The 18874-nt window shown below is 34.6% G+C and overlaps 1 protein-coding gene across 4 annotated transcripts in view; it reads right to left on the bottom strand.

The window, feature by feature from the left end:
- Ranbp16 (Ran-binding protein 16) overlaps window positions 1-18874 on the bottom strand; it is a 164646-nt gene that overhangs the window by 52150 nt on the left and 93622 nt on the right. For all 4 annotated transcript variants that reach the window (XR_016192796.1, XR_016192795.1, XM_089232902.1 and 1 more), the window contains exons 18-20: window positions 17999-18087; window positions 6927-7117; window positions 640-694 (exon numbers count right to left, since the gene is read on the bottom strand). Coding sequence is in view for 2 of the 4 variants with exons in the window: in XM_089232902.1 (XP_089089028.1) it covers window positions 640-694; window positions 6927-7117; window positions 17999-18087 (335 nt within the window). In the remaining 2 variants the exon portion in view is untranslated. The remainder of the gene's footprint in view (window positions 1-639; window positions 695-6926; window positions 7118-17998; window positions 18088-18874) is intronic.

Below are 18874 nucleotides of genomic sequence, written 5' to 3'. Positions count from 1 at the left end.
TGCCAAAATATGGCAACTTTGCTCACATCTTGAGGAGTGATAGGAAAATTTCTTTCTTCCAGTCAAAGGCCAATAAAGAGAGAGGAAAATATTATCTTTTTTTTCGTCTTACGTGTATATATATATATATATATATTCCCTCTCACTTTAGAATGTTTTTTCTCCCTTTCGTGCTGCCAGAGGCTGTTGACATGTGCTGAACATAAAGTCATTTGAGACCCTAGGTTCCATTGCAAAAATCTGTTTGTCTTGATATTTACTATCACACCTCTCATTTTGGCATTAAGGTCTGGGATAGTCTTGATTTTTTTTTTCCCCTCCAAACAGGTCCACATATAGATGAACAATGATTTTCACTCCAGGGGTCTGTCCAGCAAAATTTTGGGTCTGTTTCCTGGTCACTTGACACAATACTGGAAATGATATAGGAAATAAGTGAAATTTTCACAAAAAAAGGAACCTACAAAAATAAATTCTGGGGACAGACCTTTGCACTTCCAAAAGGTACTGTACAAAAATATTTAATCACCCACACAAATCGGATTCTGTTATACCACCCCTTTTTAGTATTTTTCAATTAGATTTTCATCAGATCAATTGATAAAATTTCAAATGTAAAATAAAAAATCAAAAGGATATTTCATTCTGTACATTTCATCTTTCTGCAAATTGGTCAAAGTAAGAATTTGGTTTCCTAAAAAAACGTTCAACACACAATTCACACATCATATATATATATTTATTTATTTATATAATTCATATAAAACACGGCAAATATTAAGATTTTATTTAAAAATATATAAAGCACATTTTTTAATCACATCAAAAAGAAAGATACAGAATTTTAATTGTAAAAGAAAAAAAATTGCTGTGATACACACACATTGGCTAGAATAACTTGAACACATAACTAACACACTAGTTTACACATATTCATTTAACACACCAGTGAAGTCGCTATATTTAAACAAACTTAGAACACTGATTGTTGGAAAAACTTGGGTTCTTTACCGAATAAAAGTGTACCTACCATCAAATACAGAAATTAATTTTTTTTTCCACATTTTTCTCCAAAATTATGAATATTTCAAGTGCTATAGCAGGTAGGTAGTTTGCAATTTTACTGCACACCTTATACAGGGTGATTTAGAAAAGATGAGAAAACTTTAAGAGGTGATAGTACACACCAATACAAACAATTGTCATCAAATAAGGCATGTTCTAACATGAAACGCAAATGTGCTAGTGCATTTCAAAACAGCTGCTTCGCAAATGTTAAAACAGCATTCAGGTTGAAATTTATTGGGAGAAAACAATTTTTGCAAAGGAAAAAAACTAGGATCACAGCTGACTTATTAGGAGGATATGAGCATTAAAACACTTCTGAAATCATCAAAATATGGCTACCTTGCTCATATTAAGAGGAGCAATGGGGAAGTTGTTTCTTTTTAGTCACAGGCATTTACAGATGGAAAAAAGAATCATACCTTTTCTCTTTACAGTATTTTTTTAGACTTGATTGAGGAAGTTGCAGAGATCAGCAATGTTTGTTGCTCTTATTGGTACATGGGGTTGAGAAATGAAAAGAGACTAGATTTTTTCTATATGTATACATTGGAAGAATGCAGGTGTCTGGGGATATGATTGAAGTTATTAAATTTTTCAAAGGAATAGACAGGATGATACCATGAGTTATTAATGCACCGTCAATCGAGTGTTTCAACAAGAGGACACCAGTATCGTTTAGTGAGGGACAACTCCAGGTTGTGTTGTTGCAGGGAATTTTTTGCAAACAAGGCTGTGAATAAATGGAATAGCTTAGCCCCAGAAGTTGTGAATTCTACCACAATTGATACATTTAAAAAGAAATACAGGGTGAGCAAAAAGTCTGTAGAAACTTTAATAAAATTCATAAAAACCGAAAAAATAACCGAAATAAAAACGGTTCCCGTAACCTAGGTTACGGGAATTTTTTTAAGATAGGAAAAAAATAACAAAAACAGTCGATGGGTGGCACTGATGTACACAAGTCAAAGAGAAGATAAGAATAAATATGCAAATAATGAACAGAATGCCTCCAAATCGTTTATTACAGCAGTATGTGTTCCACATGACCACCACCATAGGGATAACACATTGCAGGCGAGTCACAAATCTAGCAATGATAGAGTGTAGCAGGTCCACATACACAGTTTACAATGATGAACTGATTGTGGATTAGGAGTGCAAGTTCTTATAACTGTCTCATTTGCATATCTCCAATGAAATCGCTCATACCAGTACCACCTATCGGCTGTTTTTTAGTTTTTTTTTTCTGCCTTAAAAAATTCTGTGATCTAGCAATGCTAACCCTACAAGCAGTTTTTTATTTCGTTATTTTTCCGGTTTTTATTCATTCTTAAAGTTTCTACAAACTTTTTGCCCACGCTGTACAATGTTTATAATGGAATAAATTGAGAAGCTATCCATACTTAGAGAAGAAAACCATAATTTTTTACATAGGCAGTGCATTTTATTTCATTGTAATCATTAGTTTTTATTAGTTTTCCCTTTAGTGCATATTTGTTTTTCATTTATAATTGCTCTTATATTTTGGGCTGTTGTATTTGTATGGGCATCTTTTTTTAGCTTTCTCATTGGGCATTTTGCCTGTTTCTGCCTTGGTACTTTTATTATGTTCGTACGAAAAATTATTTGCCATCCTCAGATGCTATTGTGAAAACAGTTTGTCCCCTCTCATTTTGGCATTAAGAGTTCTGGACACCATACAAATACACCTGTATGTATATTAGATCAGTAAGCCCACACTGATGCTGCTGTGTGGGGCACAATCTCTACTATAATCTCACATATCTTGGCTGATACTGAAAGAGAATCATGGCATTAAAAGACACAAGCAAAACCTGAAAGATACATTTTGGTTCTATGATTAAACTGAGAATTTTACACTGTTATTTGTGAAAAGGTAGCTGTAGATAGGCTGGCTACAAATTGAAAGATGCTATATGATATCACTCATCGCTATCATACAAAGTATGAAAGACTGCATACCAAGTGGAGATGCAGATGAGTTTGGGAAAGAAAATTTACACGTTTCTGCAAGAAAACAAACCATTATCCCCCCTTCGCAGACCATGCAAGTGCTCTATTTTCTCTCTGAAACTCATCTTCACCCCTGCTTGGTATTTAGTCTGTCGTAATTCTCATCACTATCAATGGCTTGGAGAGGTAAACAGGCGTAGAGGAAGTGGTATTAATATCATGTCTATGAAGCCTATTGTTCATTCTGGCCATGTTGAGAGGTTGAGAACCCCCCCCCCCCCCAAAGAAAAGGTTGTCTTTAATTCCCAGCAATCATAATACCGTACAAAAATCTAGCAGCAGGGTACAGCAACATGTATTCTAAGAAGAATTAAAAGTATTTTTGCTTGCATGACAAATGTGATACAAAGTACAGTGTGACACACAATCAATATTCAGTGTCAACTTCTCCAAAGCATTTTGTTGAATCAGCTTCTTCACACGTTTCAAGCACATCAGTTGCATATTTGATCAGAAGTTCTACTGTACATTAGATTATCAAGAGTCTACTGTACATATATAGTGTTCTATTAAAGGATGGGGGAAAACTCAAGGGTTGTTAGTAGGAACAAAAATTGCAATGCAACATGGTGTCGCAAACCACGTTGAGAGGATAAAAATCGTGAAAAATGCATGCAGGCTCCGAGTCCAGAGGAGATGAAAGGTGGATGTCAGTTGATCACTGCATGCATTTGTGGGTTCGATCACATAAGAAGCATCACGAAATGCATGTGCTGGGGTAGGATCGCGCACTGAGAATGACGTAAATTAGTGCTATTGTGATAGTAAGCACTTGTAGCAGTTAGTTGTCTGTTTCAATGAGTATCGTAGCACTTTGATTTTCTGCAACATGTCCCTCGGAATTGCTGCAAAGTTGCCACAGTGCAGCGAGGCATGTGGTTCATACATGATGGTGCCCCTGAACATTTTTCCCGCGAGGTGCGTAATCACCTCAATGTTACATACCCAAGGAGGTGGATTGGAAGCACTGGACCCGTTGCTTGGCCTCCACGTTCACCAGATCTCAATCCATGTGACTCTTTCCTATAGGGGCACCTTAAATCACTCATTTATACGACGCCTTTTGACACACCGGAGGATCTCATAGAGCGGATTTTTGTCACTGCGACAGACATCAAAAGCATACCAGGTATCTTTGAGCGCATCCGGGAATCGTTTCACATCATTATAGCCCATGCAATGACGTCAGCGGCCGCCACTTCCAACTCTCGTAATAATTAATCAAATAAATATCTTTTTGTAGTTATTATGGAATTTTTGTTGTTCCAGCATGACGTTGAAACCTGCATTTGTTTTTTGCTATTTTAACCCTCTGAACTTGGTTTGCAACACCATATTCCATTGCAATTTCTGTTCCTCTTGATGTCTACTAACAACCCTCCGAGTTTCAGTCCATTAACAGAACACCCTTCATATATCTATACATATATAAACAAATAAATATCTACGAAAACATGTAAATTGTCATTATCAAAATATTATTCCTTTCACTGATATTGAATTATATTTTTATATACAGCAGAGAACTTTTTTTTAAGCATCAGATATTTACAAACAAGATTATACGTTCTTTCAAGTCGAAACTAAGCATAATTTTTTTTTCACTTTCTGTATTTAATTTTTAATTTATGCATCATTACCAAATTTTTTCCTCTAATTAACAAAAACAAAATACTGTCAAACTCTGTCAAGAGACTGTGAAATTTTGTTACTAAAAACAAAGGTTGAACATCCTAAGATACTGTTATAAAATATAATTATGATATTGATGCTATTGTGTTAAGCGGTTATTTCATCCACAACATGAATAATGAAAAAATAAACAAAAGTTGCATCACCCTTAAGAGATGTTAATACAGAAACCCGGAACACACCAATCTCAATTTATGTTAATAATGACAAGAATTTATGACCTTATGCAAGTATTCCAAGAATCATACTTGGATTGAATTCCAGAAATCATGGCTAACAAAGCATTCATTACTAATGTCGATTTTTTTCAGTTTTTTAGACTCTGCAAATGAATTTTTTAATGAATTATGAATGCACTTGCTATAATAAAGCAGCTGTATTTTTAATTTTATTTTTTCACCACATACCAACTCTGGTTATATCTCTATAGTATAATCTATTAGACTAAATTAAATTGAAATTCTTTCAAAATGGTCTTAAAATATTGAACTCTAGTGTTTGAAAATTTTAACCTCCTTCAATTTCGGGTGAGATGAGTTCAAATGTCTAATTGTATTGTTGAGCATTATATGCATTTTAACCTGAATTTTCAAACCAAAAATTTCAAAATCATTGTCACTCAACGTGTGTGTACAAATTGCTTTCCGAAGATACATCTTTTTTTCTTTTAAAAAATGTTTGAGCCATTTCATGTAAAGCAAATGAACAGGCTAAGAAAAAATTTTTCTTAAAAAATACTCTGACTTCAATTCTTCGGGTGCAGGTGTGCACAGTAAGGCTTGAATGGTTCAGAGATTCCAAGAGCTTATCTTTTTTATCTGTATGCATAATACAGAAAAATAAGCTGACCCCATCACATAGCTCACACACACACCTTTTTATTTTACACTAAGATCCATGAACTTGGCAGGGTTGTATAAATAGCATAAAATAAAAGATTTTTCAGTTTCTCATCTTTCTATAAGCTCTCCTTCATACAACTTTTTTTTATTTCAATCCGAGCACAACTCCAGTCTATCACCGTCTACAGAGTGAGCTGTGCCAGAAGTGTGAGTGCGCGTACCTACCAATCTGAGTATGTATATAGTGTTGTCAGATCTTTCAGTGCTGCCACCTATATTCCAGATTGTAATGATTAAGAAGTGTAATGATTGAATATTTGTACCATTATAGGCCTGTTGCTCTCTGTGCTGAGACTTTTTAATGGGGAGATCTGTTCACATTCACGCCTCAAAGTTGGGAACCACAGAAAACCAACTTTCCTTCACACAACTACAAAACCCCTCAGCTGCCAGTTTGATTTAATCTTTTTCTTTAAGTGATTCTTACTGTTTTATAAAACTTATCTTTAGATTTTGGGTAGTATCTAGAACAAATTAAACAAATTTCCATAGAAACCTACAAGAAATTGCATCAGCTAGTGAAGGTTTTGACTAATGAATGTAATTCTGGAAAGAATTATCTTCATTAGCTGAGGTATCACAGTATTATTATAATTATCAATAGAAAATTCAGACAAATGTCTATTTCATCAATGTGTTAAATTAAAATTCCAAAACTGTTTTGGAGGGATGCTAAAAACACTCAAAAGCAAGTGTGCTGAATCATATGTCATTACATTCTAGATCAGTGTTTCCCAAAGTGGGCAGTGGAATGGTCCAGGAGGTGATAGATGCTACGGGTATAACATAGGATCCCATGGGTTTGATTGAGTTGGGGGACGAGGAGAGAAAAAGATTTTGAAGACGGGAACAATGGAAAAAAAAGTATGGGAAACTATATTCTAGATTTTAGCTTATCATTGACATTAAAAGCAATGTTCATCAACATTATCATCTAAAGCAGTGTTCCCAAAGTGGGGTGATGGAATGGTTCATTGGGGGCAATAGAAGCCACGGGTGTAACATAGGATCCTATGGGTTTGCTTGAGTTGGGGGCGAGGAGAAAAAAAAAATTCTGAATAATTTTTTCCAGCGATGGAACAAAAAGTTTGGAAAACTATAATCTGAAGTATGTGGCCCGAACTGATTTTTATTGATGTTATAGCCAAGATGTCCTGATAACTGAGGCCATATTAACTGAGTTTGACTGTACTTAAATTTAATCACAAATCGTCAAATCAAACAACATACCATAGTTCACTATCATTTTGCTTGCTTCTCTAAAAAGTAAAATACCATTTGGTGAAGACACATCAAACTGAAGACGTTGAGACCTGTTCTGTACCAATTCAGCCATGAGTTTGAGAACAGGTGTGGTAACAATAGGAGTATGATACCAAAGTTCTATAGCTTTTTGTAAAATTGGCGTGTATGCTGGGTATCTAATGAAAGTTAAAGGTATTCACATAGCATGTACACACTGTAAACAATATTAAAACTAAATAGATAAATATTACTCATTCCAATGGCATAATCAAGCAAAAACAAATAATGCATTATATTAATGATGATTGGGCAACAAAAACTTGAAATTTTATGGTCCAGGTTAAATACAAAAATTCTCAATAAGATATTAAAACCAAACAAATTCTGGCTGAGTATAAAAGATGAAATAAGACAAGACAGATCAAAAATTGAGTTGGCAAAACAAATATATAATATTTCAATAATAAACTGAAGGTGATATTTAGAAATTTTAGCCGAAAATATTTTTTGTTTCCTGTGTTTAACATTTAATGGCAAGAATAGAAGGGATTGTAGCTGAAAACAAAGTAGTAACAAATATTTCAACAATTACCCTTAAATATATATAGAATCTACATAGAAAGTATGGGCTGATTATTTACGAAAAGAACAAAAAAAAAAGTAAATCAGTTTATTATTGCTTTCAAGCTTCAGTACATCTGCTTGTTTTTGTCATACTTTTGTTATTACGACAGAACAACCCTTTTTTAATTGCTCTGTACAAAACTTCCCACAAGTTCAACAATGTTTCTGAATTGAAATTTACAATTTTGAAGGTGTCTCACAGTAAATTTGCATAATGTAAAGATTATGAATAGTTCCATGAACTCTATCAACAAAAAAACCCACATTTTTTAAGCTGAAAACCCATAATCATGATGCAATATAGAGTTGATTTTCTTTAATTCTATTTTTTTCAATAAGAAATCAGATCACTGAGCAACCGTGATATAACACTAACTTGGATTGGTTAAAAAAACCTTTCCTCTTGATTCCTCAGCAGAAAAAGTATATCTGATCCAGTCAGATGCTGTGGTGAGAATAAAGCTGAGTGATTGCTTGTACCAAGAAAAAGTAAATTATTTTCGATCGTATATTTAATTTATTTTCTATTCTATTTGAATATAACATGTTTAATATTTTACAGAAAATGTTAAATAATCACACTTGGCAATATTTAACAATCATGAGCATATTACACATCAATATAATGTCACAAACTTTCTATAAGCACTTATTGCTGAAATTTGATACTTTATATAAAAAAGTGAATAATATGTATTCCCACATTTTATTAAAAGTTGTGTTGGATCCCTTTTTGGAAACTATTATCTAAAGACGTGTGTTGACGAGAATAACATTGTTGGAAAACCAGCATGGTTTCAGGAAGGGAAAGTCATGTGTAACAAACCTTTTTTGCTTCTATGAGTATGTGACTAAGGCTTTGGGAAACGAAAAAAATGTTGATGTTCTTTGTCTTGATTTCCAGAAAGCATTCTATCGGGTCCAACATGGTAAACTCTTGAGGCGTTTGCATGAGATTGACATTGGAGGCAACTTTTTAAATTGAATAGAATCATGATTGGATAGCTCACCAAGGGTTAAGATGAACAGGGAATTTTCCGACTAGACAGGTGTCAAAAGTGGAGTTCCTCAAGGAAATGCACTTGAGCCCATACTTTTTCACTTTTTATCGATAAACTCGACCAGGGTATTGATGAAATTGTTAACAAATTCTCAGATGACATTTAGCTAATAGGGATAATCGAGAATCCAAGCTATAAGGAGATGTTCCAGACAAATTTGAATATGATTGCAGCATGAGCTAGTGAATGGAGCATGGTCAATTATTTTTGTAAGAATAACCCATGTTTCACTTATGAATTGAATGGTATTACAGAGATGCCATCCGGAATTTCAGAAAAGGACGCGTAAAAATTTTGTTCACGCGTTCCGCAGGAAGTGTTCTTTCCTAGTTATAAGAAAAAAGTAGAGAGAAAAATCTCCTTAACTTTATTCCCTTTCTTTTTTTTTCTTCTTTTTACCGTGTATCATGATCGCACAACTTTGAAAAACTGCTTTTACTACTTTGTACACTACTGTATTGATATACACGCGGGTTGTTGAAGAATAAGATGGGGATATTTGGTTCCGTGTACAGGAGTTTCAAATTTTGGATTTTTATTACCCTGCTGATTTTTCCCCTTCCGGCTATATACGGGAAATTACGGTACTCTCGCGGCTATCGGTCAGCATTCAAAGACCGCGTTTATACGCTGTAAATTCGTTTTGTTCCTACAATATTGCGAATGTGAATTTTTTTTAAATCGTAAAGGATTGGAACGCCCGTTCAAATTGTAAAACCTTCCCGATATCGTGGAAAAAAACAGAATCTGTAAAAACTCGACCTTGAATATCCAGTTTCGTCATCTGGCTGCTACGTGGTAGTCACCGTATCGCATCGCGAAAATCACGGGTGTGTACGCAGAATCGGCTTTTGGAGGGACACAAGGATCTAATTCTTCACAGATAGTATAAAAGAAATTATTTTATTCCAATATTTTAATTCTTTACAAAAATATTCCTAATTTTTGATTTCCGGGGGGGGGGGAGATAGCCTTATAACCCTCTCCCCCAAATCGAATTTTGCTTTGGGTGAAAATCCGGGTTTAGAACTTGCAATTGTGCTATGGTAATCGGCTAAAAATGTGATTTTCTAAAGATTTCAAATTTTGAGTTGGTTATTCCTTTGAAAAAAAACTTCTGGTTGCCATGGCGATCACACAGACCTACAACACAAATATGCGTATATTGAACTTCAAATGCACGCATTATCAGTTTGAAGAATAGATGCAGGGCGACAGCAGGCGGGCCTAGTGTCCTGGGCTCTGGATTAGGGGGGGGGCACTAAATTCACTCTTTATAACTGCTTCTTCTACATTACATAGGTGTGCCAAAATGTGTACTTGCCCCGTTTGAGAAAGTATCTAGTTGCAGCGCTAGATAGATGGCACCACCTACTGAACACAAAACACGCCAACACACTTTCTCCAACACAAATCTGACATAGCTCCCATATTCAGGTGTTAAAATATGTGGGAGTTAAATGGCGACAGATCAGAATGGTGGACCATCAGGGAAGGAAAATAAAATCATTTTACCAGGATAACCAAAGTATGAATAGGGAATGAGAAGATAAGTGTCTGAGAGAGAGCATCTGATTTGCTTTAAATTTGATCAGAAGATATTGAAAATGCTAAGATATTTTTAACAAAATGTAATCAATCAGAAGCGAATCAGAATTTATACATCGATTATTAGTAAATATATAAATGTGTGCCTCCAACTGTTAATTAAAGTGGATCCTGCTTATAACGTTTTTCAAAAACCGTCATAAAAAACGTTATAAATAGGAAAACACTTTAAACAGGAAATCGCAATGAGAATTACTTATTGTTAGGACCATGAAAATAAGTTGTACTAAGTGGAAAAACATTCTAAATGGGAGAAACGTTATAAGTGGGATCAACTGTATATTTGTTTTAGATTTATTACAAGTGCGGAATTCCATACATTAAATTCTCAGTGCTAATGAGCTTCTTTGCAAGTTTTTCCTACTAGTAGACCATGAAAGTAAATGAACCTTTTTGGATAGAACATACTTTTAGAAATGAATTATACTTGATTCACAGATACCTTCTTGTCTTACCCAGAACATGACCCACCACTCAGTCTTAACCAAGAAATATAAGCAGGTGATCAAAGACCTGGAGCATACTGGAAGAAAATTCAGAGATACCAGTGAATTATGGGGGGCATAATTTTTTTCAAGTTAATTTTTTTTTTCAGAGGGACCCAGATTTCTCAAATAACCTGGGTTTCGGGACCCAGGTAAATTAAAGTCCAGTGGCATCTCTGGGTATTACTATCCTGGATGCAACTAGGGTGACTGATTACAGAATTCTCATAGACGAGCGGCTTAGATTTTCTAAACATTGTCCAGCGGGTTAAAAAAGCTAATAGAATGCTCTGTTTCATTCTAAAAAAATCTCTTTCATGTTCTCCGAAAGTCATTCTTCCACTTTTCCAAGGCTTAGTTCGTCCTGCACTGGAATATGCAGTTAGGTTTTAGAGACCGTACAGAGGGTCATAGACTTGGTTGAGAGGGAGTGCAGAGAAGAGCTACATGTGCTCTTGTTGGCACATAAGACTTGAGCTGTGAAGAAAGATGATTTCTTGAATATGTTTGCATGGGAGAAACGTAGGTGTCAGGGATATGATTGAAGTGTTTAAAACTATCAATAGGATGGTTAAAATTGACTATGAGTTATTAATACATCGTCAATCAACTGCTTGAAAAAGGGGACACCAGTATAGATTGGTAAGGGACAATTCTCGGTTGTGGTGTTATAAGGAGTTTTTCCTAATAGAGTTGTGGATAAATGGAATAGCTTATCTTTGGGGGTCATGAATTTTAACACAATGGACGGGTTTAAAAATAAATATGATAAACATAGAGATAAATCGAGAAGTTATGCATACTTAGATGAGACAACCATATTTTTTAAGGGAGGTGTATTATATATTATTCAGGTTTTTTTTTTTTGGTGATAAGGCTTTTATATTTAGTTTTTTGGGTGATATTTGACTTTGACATCCATATTTTTTATCAACATAATTTTTCAGCCGCCTCATTGGTCAATTTGCCTGATGTGGCATTTGTTATTGATGTATACAGAGCATATAATGTTTATTGCATATTCTCACTGTTAATCCCTCTCCTAATCTGTGTAACTTGTTAACCATTTAGCTGTGTGAAATTTCTTTCTGCATCTCTCACCTACTAATGATGTGAAAAATTCAGCACTCTAACTGAAATGAGAGCAGTTATTTTGCAGCTGTGAGCCAATTCCTTGGTCTACTGTTTGCCCCTCTTGATTGTCCACATATTTAAATTTCAAGTACTATACTCCCCTTTATGCAGGGTAGGCACAGTATTTACAGTTGATGGTTTTTACCGTTTTGGTAAAAACATGTTTACCACGGTTTTTACAGCCCAGGGAAAACCCATGGTTTTACCACCTTCAGAGAATTTTTTTAAATAATTGTAGAAACAGTGATTCATCTTTCCATTTTTCCCAAAAAAATTCGTAATTTTGATATGATGTTGTGCGAACACAGAACACTAAAATTATTATATTCTTACTAGCATGCATATTAAATTATAATATGCTCAACTGATATTATTATGAAGCAGGGCTTGGTGCCAGGTCGCCATGGTGACTAGAAAATAGGCACCATATAAAATGTTCAATTGGAGCCTATGGACAACACAAAATTTTCTGATTTCATAACAGTGTCTTTTAGCAAAAAAAAAGAGAGGGATATTTATAAAAGTAAAAAAAACAGTATTTAATACCATTTCTCTTGAGTGAAGAATTATGCTCATCTTCTAAGCAATTTGGTTAGTGCATATATTTTTTTTTGATTTGCCATCAAGCCTTACCATAAATATAATCTCGTATTGCCATCATATGCTGATGGATTAAAAGAGAAAAGTATACACGCTATAAATTCTAGTTAAAGTATCTATTTATGAATAGCAGAGGCAGATTTATGGCTTTGCCACCTGTGTGGTGGATATTAAATTTTGCCTCCCTTCTCCTGTTTCAAATTGCTGTTTTTGATCACAAATTACTTAAATTCACCACCCTGGACTACAGACCGCTAAGGCATCCCTTACTTCATAAATAATGCCCTGATAGTCACTTAAAAAGTAATCTTATAAGTTTTAGTGATAATAAAAAGTGGGAAGGAACTGGAATATTGATGACACCATTTATCATAATTAAAATTGGTTTGTAAAAAAAAGTGAAGTGACATTCGTATCAATCAACAATAGTTTTTTAGTTTAGAAATAGTAGGTAGCCTCTCTATAACAGGGATGGATATAATCACAGGTGCCACCATGGCAACTGAAAAATTGGTATTAGTGCATAAAAAAAATTTCTTTTGTGTAGTTGATAAATTGTAGGCTGATAGCACCACGAAATGTTTGGAATTTACAGCAGCTTATCTGCCAACATGAAAGAGGGTCACTATGTCCTGAAAAAAAATAAAAGCAGCATTACTTTGGTCCCTTTTCTCTTGCAAAAAAGTTTTGGCACTTAAAAATTTTTTTCTGGTGCCTAGATTTTCTTGTGATTTGTCCCAGCCCTGCTCTGTATTAAAAGTAATGTACAATAATCTTATATAATGATTTCCTCCATATTGATATTACTCTCAGATCTTAATTCATAGTGTTAATATACTCCATTTATAATGATAACTCCTTTATAACAATGTTTCTCTGGTCTCTTTGCGTATCATTATATAGGCTTTTCACTAGTATGTACAGTGACTCTCACTGTGCATAAATTGGGCAAAATATGTTATTAGAATTTATACATATAAAGAGGGGGCATAAAAATATTTTTTTACATCAACTTAATTCAAAGAGTGCTGCTGATGAGCACCCAAACATTGGTGTGATACAAAAGTTCTGTTTCGACAATTCTTATTTTTCTATTTTAATTAAATTTTATTTCAACTTATACTTTATTTTAGTTCAACTTCATTTGAATTTTTTATGATACCTATTACTTAAATAACTATTAATCATTAGTTAATAGAAAAAATTTTTAATTTGCATGGTAAAAACCTTGTGTGTGTATATACGGGGCAATTATAAAAAAACTATCCCGACATATGGACCCCTAACTATCATACCATTCACAGAAACTGAATGAAATTTTGGCATAAGGTATTTTGAGGTATGTGCTCAAGAATGATATGGAAAACAACAGTGTCACTCTAACAGTTACGGTTACAGTGACAAAATTTCGAAAATATCAAATGGCAACACCAAGTTTTTTGTATTGGAATGCGATCTCCATACTGAAAAACACTAAATAGCGTTGGAATGGCACCTGTAGCACGAAAATCCCCGGAGCTAGGCAAGGCAAAAGTAAAAAGGACTTTGCCGTGCACCAGAGCATTAATGTTTGTTTCATTCGTCACACCGTTTCTTCGGCTGAGATCCCAGCCTGATTAGTCCTCCACAAGGTCATGTGGAAAATTTGTGAAACACAATAAAATGCTTTATTTTATGCTGCTTCTCTGTTCTTATTGGTTGTCCTCACTTTTAGCCTATCTACTGCCGGTGATTTTCATGCTACAGTTGCCGTTCGAACGCTATTTAGGGTTTTTCACAATGGAGATCACATTCCAATACAAAAAACTTGGTGTTGCCATTTGATATTTTTCAAATTTTCTCACTGTAACCATAACTGTTAGAGTGACACTGTTGTTTTCCATATCATTCTTGAGCGCATATATCAAAATACCTTATGCCAAAATTTCATTCAGTTTCTGTGAATGGTATGATAGTTAGGACCCATATGTCGGGATAGTTTTTTTATAATCACCCTGTATATGTATACAAGTTTTTTACCACAGTATTTAACAGTATAACACAGTAAAACCCAACCCGGCCTTTATGAATATGATTCTCATTTCAATGTTGTTCTTTTATCGCATGAGGTCTTAAACCAATATAGTTATTACTAATTAAATAAATTTACAGCTCTTAGTGATTGTATTTTCCAAGTGTTTTTTTCCTCAGAAATTGAATAACATTAGGATTATTTGGTCTGCCTTATAATATAGAAATTAATATAAACCAAACATTGCATATTTTTTTCTATATGAAAATGCCTCAAACATACTCTGCACAGAAGAACAGCTTACAGGTTCAAAATAAACACTGCAATGCCAGCAGCAAGAGAAGAAAAAAAATCAGATGTGAAAAAAAAATGTTGCTATAGTGTTGTAAGAACTTCAGCAGCAATGAGTGAGCCTATACACAATGATTAAGAAGTCAACAACAAATTCAACAAATCTACGAAAAATACAAAAATTCCTAATGCATTTCGACACACAATGGGTGTCATCTTCAGAGGAAAAAAAATTTAACCAATAATCATGCTGACTAAGGATCCCATTTGGGTTGGATGCCAAATCTTAACTCTGAGTTGCTCATCGGGGAAAAAATTGTGTGTTCACTTTAATGTAGTCAGAATGAAACGGACAGTTTGCATTTAAGAATAATGCAGCGCCTTGATTGGACGATTCTGAAATGGAGCTACCTGATTGGTCTATTTGAAAATTTTCTGAAAATTCCCACTCGTAATGAATATAAGCCATGGCATTGCTATCTGTGGTGTTGATTTATTATTGCTTACTAATATATTTTTGAAGATCCAAATATATACATGTTTTCATAGAAATCTAAATCAGCTGTGGACTTGGTGAAAAACTCTCGCTTCCTGAAATTTTAATATATGGTCTTCTTTCCAGCAATGTGAGCAGAGATGGTCTATTTTCACATTCCTGATTCTTAACACAGCAAGCATGCTCATTTAATTTTGATTTTATGGGTCTCCTTGTCTGTCCTATATAACCAAAAGGGCAATCACCATATGGAAGTATGAAATACTGAAAATTTCTGTTGCATGGGGTGACAAGATCTGAAATGAGGTGGTAGTGAGACAGAGAAAGGTAGGAATAGACAGAGGTTTGGAAATGTGATTTCTGTTTAGTTGCTAATACATCCAAGAAAGTTCATTGTTTGCTTCAAATCAGCTGTGAACTGAACGCGAGGGTATATGGCATTCACATAACCAGTTAAAATTGTTCATCTTTGAAACCGTCCTAACGCACAAAAGTATCATCCACATGTCTCTGATAAAATGAAAAAGGCACAACGTTCAATAGCTTAGTCTCAAACTTGTCCATATATGTATTGCACAAAATTGGAAAGAGGGGATTTTCCATTGCTAGGTGATCTGTCTGGGTGTAAAACTTATCGAAACTGAAGGCTGGATGTGAATGTGAGATTGCATATTTCTTCTACTTCAGGCCATGAAAAATTGTGTGTTTTCAGTCGTCTTTCTAGACCAAGTCATCTTGTTTAGAAACACAACTTAAAATACAATTTTAGCAATTGGAACAGTGAAATTAACAAGAATATTTTCGTTAACCCTTTTCAAAATAAAACTGCTCTGTTATTTGTTATCAAACATCTTTTCGTTAGCATGATTTTTGTGTTTTAGGCTTTTGACACCTTGTTTGAAAGAGCGGCTATCATAAAATTTTTTGCACCCGTCTATTTAAGATTATTTTTGCTTACTTTGGGCACTATTTGTTGCCTTGAACAGCAGCACTTCAAATGAGCTAAAAAAATTTTATAAGTTTTTAATTTTTTTATACTTGGAAAGAAATTGTTGCAAAATGGGAGAGAATTTCGGAACAATCAACTCGATGTTTGGCGATTCAGCACTTATTATCTGGCGAGATTGGCGATCTGACACTCGCTATTTGGCGAGATTGACGATTTAACGCTTGTTATTTGGCGATGTTGACGATTTAACGCTTGTTATTTGGCGATGTTGACGATTTAACGCTCGTTATTCGGCAACATTAGCGTTTTAACGCTCGTTATTCGGCAACATTAGCGTTTTAACGCTCGTTATTCGGCAAAATTAGCGATTTAACGCTCATTATTCGGCAAAGTTTCTAAACTAACATTCGTAATTCGGCGGACATGCGCTTTTTACTCCCGGAATGAAAATTTTTTTCACGAAACATCGGGATTTAACACAATGACAATCGACTACAGTAATTTCTGCTGCTTCCAGTGACGACTTTTTTTTTTAAACGGAAACACTCGAATTTGCACTTTAAAGCTGAAAGTCATTGCAAGCCATCTTCAGTTCCACGATCACGGACAATATCGGGGTTTCGTGATGGAAAGCCCGATCAGGGGCCGATAGTTTAAGTATAGTGGAATAAAACACGCTCTTCTCTCGTAAAGAAACGTTTCGTGGCTAGCAGGAACAAAATTTTTTTGGCGTCCTTTCCGAAATTCCGGGCATACTGAAGCAAAATTCGCTATTTGGCGCAGAAAAATGCGAAAATATGCTATTGGAGCAGGATGGCGCAAGATATTAATTTTGGCGCAGTGCGGTGCAATTGGCGCAGAGTTCCCACCCCTGTGAATGCCATAGATCATCACATTCAGTTCACAACCGAATTTGATACAAACAATGAACTTTCTTTCTTGGACGTATTAGCAACTAAACAGAAATCACATTTCCAAACCTCTGTCTATTCCTACCTTTCTCTGTCTCACTACCACCTCATTTCAGATCTTGTCATCCCATGCAACAGAAATTTTCAGTATTTCATACTTCCATATGGTGATTGCCCTTTTGGTTATATAGGGCAGACAAGGAGACCCATAAAATCAAAATTAAATGAGCATGCTTGCTGTGTTAAGAATCAGGAATGTGAAAATAGACCATCTCTGCTCACATTGCTGGAAAGAAGACCATATATTAAAATTTCAGGAAGCGAGAGTTTTTCACCAAGTCCACAGCTGATTTAGATTTCTATGAAAACATGTATATATTTGGATCTTCAAAAATATATTAGTAAGCAATAATAAATCAACACCACAGATAGCAATGCCATAGCTTATATTCATTACGAGAGGGAATTTTCAGAAAATTTTCAAATAGACCAATCAGGTAGCTCCATTTTTCACAAGCATCCAATCGAGGCACTGCATTAGTCTTACACGCAAACTCTCTGCTTCATTCTGACTACATTAAAGTGAACACACAATTTTTTCCCCGATGAGCAACTCAGAGTTCAGATTTGGCATCCAACCCAAATGGGATCCTCAGTCAGAATGTGTGTGATTAGTGGTTAAATATCTTTCCTCTGAAGACGACACCCACTGTGTGTTGAACTTAATATTCTTGGACTAAGTTTATTCACACTTCCATACACAAAATGAGAAATCAACAGCTCTATCTAACACCATAATGATGGCAGTGAATGAAAAAATATTTAGTAGAGAGAAAAATTTAATGATTATACCACTGAGAATAGCTAAAACTTTAATGAAAGGATACAGCCATTCAAAAAGTAGCATATAACTTGATTTAGAGTTGAATGCAAATGCCAGTCCTCTCAAATCTCTTGCTACTCCTATCAAGTTGTTCTGAAAAAAAAAAGGTAATGCTACAAGTTGTGGATAAGGCCAGCATTACAGTATAAACATTTTATAAAAACTCTTAAATAAAACGTGAAAAGTGCAACCAATAAGTGTATTGGTTACATTCGAGTGAATGTAGCCAATAAACTTATTCAATGTTTTTTTTTTACCTTTTGCAAAAGATATTTTATTAAACTTTTATAGTATAATAAAGGTCTAAGAAACTTAAAACTTTATATGCCTTAATGAGACTAAGTGTAGCATGTAAGTTACTGCAGTAATATAGCTACTCTGATGTCTATTCTAATCCCCAAAGCAGAATGTGGCGAAATCTGCGACGTACGTTGCAGAACAATTACCGCTACTGCAGAACAATTTGGAAGAATTTTAAGAAAAAGTGCAAAAAACACTATTACATGTATGGGGATTTTTACCGCAGAACATTTCCAGTCAGCCGAGGGCTCCTCGCAGAACAGTACTAAACATTCTGCTTTGGGGATTCTAATTAACCTGAATACCCATATTGTTGGTGAAACCAGACTCATTTCTGAACAAAAGTGGGTCCCTCTCAAAGAAAATTAAAAGTATAGCCAATCTGAGATAAGTAGAATATTTGTTTAAATCAGTTTTCACTCAGCTCCAGAACTTTTCCATATTTTAGTGTTAAAGTTTTTCCTTGACTCAAAGTTTCTTCCTTTAGTCGAAGTTTTTCGAAACGAGAGAAATTTATTCATTTAGCAAAACAAAATTCAGCATTTAGAAAAAGAATTTAGCAACAGACATTTAGCAATAC

The sequence above is a fragment of the Pholcus phalangioides genome, unplaced genomic scaffold (assembly GCF_987345545.1).
Source record: "Pholcus phalangioides strain wild (caught in Gottingen) unplaced genomic scaffold, Ppha-v1.0 ptg000007l_1, whole genome shotgun sequence".
Lineage (NCBI taxonomy): Eukaryota > Metazoa > Arthropoda > Arachnida > Araneae > Pholcidae > Pholcus > Pholcus phalangioides.
This window is presented reverse-complemented; position numbering and strand designations above follow the sequence as displayed.